This window comes from Rana temporaria, chromosome 11 (assembly GCF_905171775.1).
Source record: "Rana temporaria chromosome 11, aRanTem1.1, whole genome shotgun sequence".
In the NCBI taxonomy this organism is placed as follows: domain Eukaryota; kingdom Metazoa; phylum Chordata; class Amphibia; order Anura; family Ranidae; genus Rana; species Rana temporaria.
Genome location: NC_053499.1, coordinates 125,589,213 through 125,595,212, shown reverse-complemented (window position 1 = coordinate 125,595,212; position 6,000 = coordinate 125,589,213). Strand labels below are relative to the sequence as shown.

At 41.5% G+C, this 6,000-nt stretch overlaps 1 protein-coding gene across 1 annotated transcript in view; it reads right to left on the bottom strand.

Annotated features, from left to right (window-relative positions):
- Positions 1-1,205: 1,205 nt before the first annotated feature.
- HSD11B2 (hydroxysteroid 11-beta dehydrogenase 2) overlaps positions 1,206-6,000 on the bottom strand; it is a 93,891-nt gene continuing 89,096 nt past the window's right edge. The window contains exon 5 of the mRNA XM_040329079.1: positions 1,206-2,386. Within this exon, the coding sequence (XP_040185013.1) occupies positions 2,034-2,386 (353 nt within the window). The 3' untranslated portion in view covers positions 1,206-2,033. The remainder of the gene's footprint in view (positions 2,387-6,000) is intronic.

Genomic DNA, 6,000 nt, shown 5'->3' with positions numbered 1-6,000 from the left:
TTTGCACAAAGCAGCCAGGATCCTCCTCTACTCGTGTCCCTTGCCGTTGCTCCTGGCCCCTCCCTCCTGCCGAGTGACCCCACAGCAAGCAGCTTGCTATGAGGGCACCGAGCTGCTGCTCTGTGTGTACATTCAGACATGGAGCCGCTGCTCAGCCCCGCCCCTCTCTCTCCCCATTGGCTCACTGACTTTGACAGCAGCGAGCCAACGGTGCCCGCTGCTGTGTCTCAGCCAATGAAGAGGGAGAGTCCCAGACAGCTGAGACTCTTGTACAACATCGCTGGATCGAGATGGGACTCGGGGAAGTATGAAGGGGGCTGCTGCACACAGAGTTTTTTTTTAGCTTAATGCATTGAGATAAAAAAACCTTCTGACTTTAGAGCCACTTTAAATAGTTTTATGAATGTTTGTTAAAAAAAAACCTGCCCCCATTATTTGTTATTTGTACAACCACCAACCCCCCCCCCCCCCGCGGGAGATGGACAGGAAGGTCAGCGATCGGATGGTGGGCCAGCAGGTTCCTGGAAGCTGCCCCTGGCCCCCTTATTTACACCGGATGGGTCGGATGGGAAGGCGGTCATCCATGTTCTTACTTTAGGAGGTGGTGCTGGATCCCAGGGTATGGCTTCTGGAAGCTCCCCCTCCACTTGCTACAGCTTGCTGAGAGAAGAGCTGGCCTGTTGCTTCTCCTCCAGGCTGAACAGGAAGTGGTCTTGAGACCCTATTGGCTGGGAGTCCTAAGACTTCCTGGCCAATTGGGTCTCAGAACCCGCTTCCTGATTGGCCGGGAGAAGAATCAGGAAGACATTAGCGAATATTAATTCGCTAGTGTCACACAACTGGGTGGGCTCAGGGTGCAGTACTCTGCGCCCCGAGCCCACACTTTTTTTAAGGCCATTGAATTGAAGCCTCAGGCCCTAATCATGTGCTTCAAAAAATAAAAACCCTATTGAAATTCATACGTCCGGCACCCTGCATGTAGGTTAGTGCCGGGCCCATGGATCAGGGGGACGGTGCCCCTATTGGAGCAGCCACCACTGCTGATGAAACAATGAAACTGATTGATCTGCTACACACCGTTGCTCTCAGCATCATCAATAAACCTCTGTGTGATGTGCTTTTCATTTATATGCATACATGTAAAGATATTCAAAGACAACTACAATCAGAGTTTTAATGATGAAAAAAAAAAAAAAGAGAAGAAATCCCATCAATGCGAAGTTTAATGTAGATTTTCCAAAGCATGTTCTGAGTCAGACTTCTTCTAAGCCAAAGAAACCAAACTTGGTCCTAGTGCTTTGGGGTTGCATGTTTTAAGGATCTGCAGAGACTGTATCCTTTCCAATTGATAATAAAAAGTGGAGATAAACAAATGATATGTCATATTTAAAGTGCATTACTATCCTGTATCCTGCTTAGCCTACAGTAAGTACTGTATTGGATCGTTATTCCTATAAAATAACTGGGTTAGGTTAATTGGATGGAGCTTCTAATTTCCTAGTGTGAGTCCCATAAAGTGATGGAGATGTTCCTTAATTTTAGAAGGCACTTTTACCATTACAAAAGAGAAAGAAAATTGACAGTGCATTTTGTATAGTAATGCCATTATACACCTGTTTCCCAGGTGATGGCTCAGATTAGATGCAAGTCATTTATCTAACTTAAAGCAGAACTAAACCCATAGTTTTAACTATTTCCCAAAACAGTTATATTCAAAGTACACCTCTGGTGATAACTGTCACAGGTACTTGTATGCACCCCTCAAATGGTTGGTGTCATAACTGATCACATGTTCAGCATCGTGACAACTGCAGATCTAAATAGAGGCTAAGAAGCTGTCATCATGAGCTGTAAAGGAAAGGAGCATTTAATTCCACTTTAATATGATGCAGATGTTATCTCCATTCCATTGGGATCATAGCCAGTGCTTTTTTATATTATTTTGCTTTGTTTGAAACGCAGCCAAAGTGTCTCCCAGAGAAAAAAAGTTTGTAATGGTTCAAGATACAAATTGCATGGCTTGATGAGAACTCCTACTCATTGTTCTTCTGTTTTCGCAGAGCTCTGGGACTGACTTTGCTCTTCAGGAATAGGTTTTTAAAGAAGCTGTCACTGAGGCTATGAGGTAAATATATTCCAATGAAATAAAGGATCCATAAGTGCTTGCCAGCATAATATTGCACTTTAGGGTTCTCAGATAAGATGGCATCAGTTATACTGTCTATCACAGGACTGAGGTCAGTGGATGCTGTCTTCCCGTATTCGAGAAAAAGGTTTTGGGTTTCACAGATATATTCCTCACCATACTCTTGGAGAAGTTCACAGGGTAAACTGGAGAGCAGTTTCTTGTGCTGATTCTCCCAATGGTTTTTGTCATCATGGGCACCTGGTGTCAAACAAAAAAAAGTAGTCACACAAAAGTCAACATATACAGCGGGTAAAATAAGTATTGAACACATCACTGTTTTTTTTAGGTAAATATATTTCTAAAGGTGCTATTGACATTAAATGTTCACCACATGTCGAGAACAACCCATGAAATCCATACATACAAAGAAACCAAACAAATACGTTCAGAAATTAATTAATTTATATGTAATGCGCGTGGGAGTCTTCCGTTCCAGCAAAGGTCCGGCACCATCCGACACCATCCGCCGGACCTTCAGAGCGCGTGCTAAACCTGTACGATATTCATTTTACCTACAGGTGAGCCTTCTTATAGGCTTACCTGTAGGTAAAAATGTGCAAGCGGAGTATACAACCGCTTTAATTAACTGGTTACCATAATCCCTAAAATTTGTTGCAAACAAAAAGCAGTAGCTATATCTAGGTAAAATAGACACACACAGAGTGATTAGTACATTCAATGTGCTCTCTAACTTTCCCTTATTAATTTGAAAGTTTGAAGTGTTAGTTAACCTTTACCAATAACTCAATAACTGTCTATGCAAATAAGGGGAGTCTGTAGATAAAAACTAACTATGCAGCTTTAAAAAATGTTGATTATTGCCCTTGCTATAAGCGTAGGCCATTTATGTCCCTCATGAAGCCTTTCCTGAAAACTCCCTGGATTAGGGTGACCAGACATCCCCAGTTTCAGGGGACAGTCCCCGGATTAAGGACACTGTCCCCGGACCAAGTCTGTCCCTGGTTTTGTCCCCGGATTGGATTTAAACAGGGGCTGGGGCAATTTCAAAGACAGTCAGTGCAGAATAAAAAAAAAATCAGAATTTCACACCCCTGCTCTTCCGCGCCTACTAGCTTAGGGGGGTTGTAGTTTTATCCATTATCTGTGCCCCTTTCTAATGATCATGTGCTGGTCGGAGCGGAGGGAATATTTCTTCAGCTTTGCTTGCATGTTCTTCCGCCTTGGCTCAAATCTCGGTCAGCCACCTGCCTATCTCCTTGCCTTCCCTGGCGGAGTGATCTTCCTCCGCCCGCTCCCCATCCAGTAGTAGCCGGGGCCTGAAGAGTAAGACTTGAGGTGGGCGGCGACGGGCAGAGAGTCGCTGATTGTTGCCATTAATAGTAAAAAAAAATATGTCGCCGGATTTCATTTTAAAAATCTGGTCACCTTACCCTGGATGGCACTACAAAGTTGCTAATAGAGGCCCAGCTGTTACTGTTTATGTTCACCATCACAGAAGTGAGCTCTCAAACTCCGAGCTCATACCTACTGCATCAGGGGGTAGAGCCTTGCTTCTGAGGTGGTTGGAATCAGAGAAAGAGCACACCCTTGTGATGAAAAATAAACAGTAATAGCGGAGCCTCTTAGCAATGTCCTAGCAACATCCTGGGCTTTTTTCAGGTGAGGCTTTATGGGATACATGAATGGTCTACACCTATATCAAAAGCATTATTTAATTTTAGTCAAAGCTGCACAGTTTGTTTCCATCTACAGACTTATTTGCACTACCCACAGAGGAAAACGAGACATTTTCTTGTGAAGTCTGGTGTCCATGCTGTAGGGCTTGGGGGGACAGTGTCCTGCATTTTTATAACAAGGCAAGTTTCTCCTTTTTTTTCCTAACACAAAATGACATTACATTCATTTCTATTTAACGTAGCTCAGCAGTCACTGGAACAGTAAAGCGGAAAAAAAGTCTTCCAGTGAGCACACTTGTTTTGGTTACAGCTAAAGCCGTGTACACACGGCCATTTTTCATGTCATGGAAAAAAACAATGTTTTTCCTAACGTGATTCTTGTGAAGCCTGCCTTGCATACACACTATCGTGAAAAAAAAAAATGCTCAAGCAAAGCGCAGTGACGTACAACACGTACAACGGCATTATAAAGGGGAAGTTCCATTCAATTGGCGACAACTTTTGGGCTCATTATGCAAATTTCCCTTCTCATAACCTGCTTCTGAGAATGCACGTTTTTTTCCCATTGTTAAAGCCTACACACGACTGTTTTTCATGACGTGAAAAACGACAAGATAAATAAGAGCATGTTCTAAATTTTTAATGCCCATTTTTCACATAGTTTTTAATGAACTATTTAAAAAATTGAATTTTTCTCGTCATGAAAAACAGTCATGTGTACGCGGCATAAGAGCAAATTTTCCTCACTTTTCTACTTTAAAACTAGAAAAAGTTTTGGCCTTCGATATAATACTTTTGACGACTTCTCATAGTCTGCTTGGAATATGCTCAGAGCATATGGATCCTGCACTCTAATACTGCGTACACACAATCGGAAATTCCGACAACAAAACCGTGGATTTTTTTCACGGAATGTTGGCTCAAACTTGTGTTGCATACACACGGTCACACAAATGTTGTCGGAAATTCCGAATTTTGGGCTGAATTTGGACCTAAAATGGACCAAAAGATGCACAGGCCTCCTGTGCAAATTTACGCCGGAGCCGCATCGGAGATATGTGAACCGGCTCCATAGAGAGCCATTCACATTCTCCTGCTATTGCGAATTGGATGCGTGAAACCGCATCCAATTCGCAATAGTATGAACACGGCTTAAATTTTGGTAGATCTCCTGTTTGGGTGAGCTTTCTTTTCAACTGACAGACATCATAAACACAGTTTTATTTTCCTGGTACCATAGCTGATTTTTTTCCTTTATATTGAAAGTGACAGAAATTGTCTTTGTACCGATGTTCATAAAATGCTGGACATTTTGGTTGAGTTTACTGGATACACATGCTTTGTTCATCCTGAAATCTGATTAAGTGCATTTTAATATAGCAAACATTTGGGTATTTCAAAATAACTAGAAAAATACGTGGAAATTGTGTTAAGCTTAAATGATGCCCTCATATACACTAAATATATGAATTAAAATATAAGTGTTTTAGAAAAATAACAAGCTGTTACTACTAGCAGATGAACAGTAATAATGTGGGAAAGCCAAATGACAAAAAATGATATATCAAATGATTTTACTGATAAAAGAAAAAGCTTAAGGACAGGAAATTGTCTGCTGGATAGTAACGGATGTCAATTGTCTTGTTCATGATAAAAAAAAACATTGGTCAGAACAAACTCAATTTTTAATAACTAGGTCTAATGAATGAAAGCCAAATGGAAAATGGACATTTCACCTTGCTCTGATATGTTTAGGTCACGTCGATTCCTTGTGGTCTACTAGACCAATTATGTTGTCTGGACAGTTTGTCAGCTGCTTGTTTTCGATGGTAAGGTTATCCAAGTACAGTAATGACCCTTGTGAGTTGTATGCAGAATCGAAACTGCAGAGGATCTCAAATAGATATAAAAACTCCAAATGATGGTCATTACACTGCATTTCATATGTTTCTTTGGTCAACCCAACCAACAAATTGGAAGATTGGTGTTTGAATGGATACAGTCAACACTAGAGCTGTTCCAGGTAATTTTATGGTGTAAAATATAATAGATAGAATAAGGAATGGTTATTAAAAGAGAAGCATGGGGTTAGGGAAAAAAACTGAGAGGCTGAGCCAGCTGCCAATCCAGGCACCTGGGTGGATCCCAACTACATTTCAAGCTCTTAATAATGTA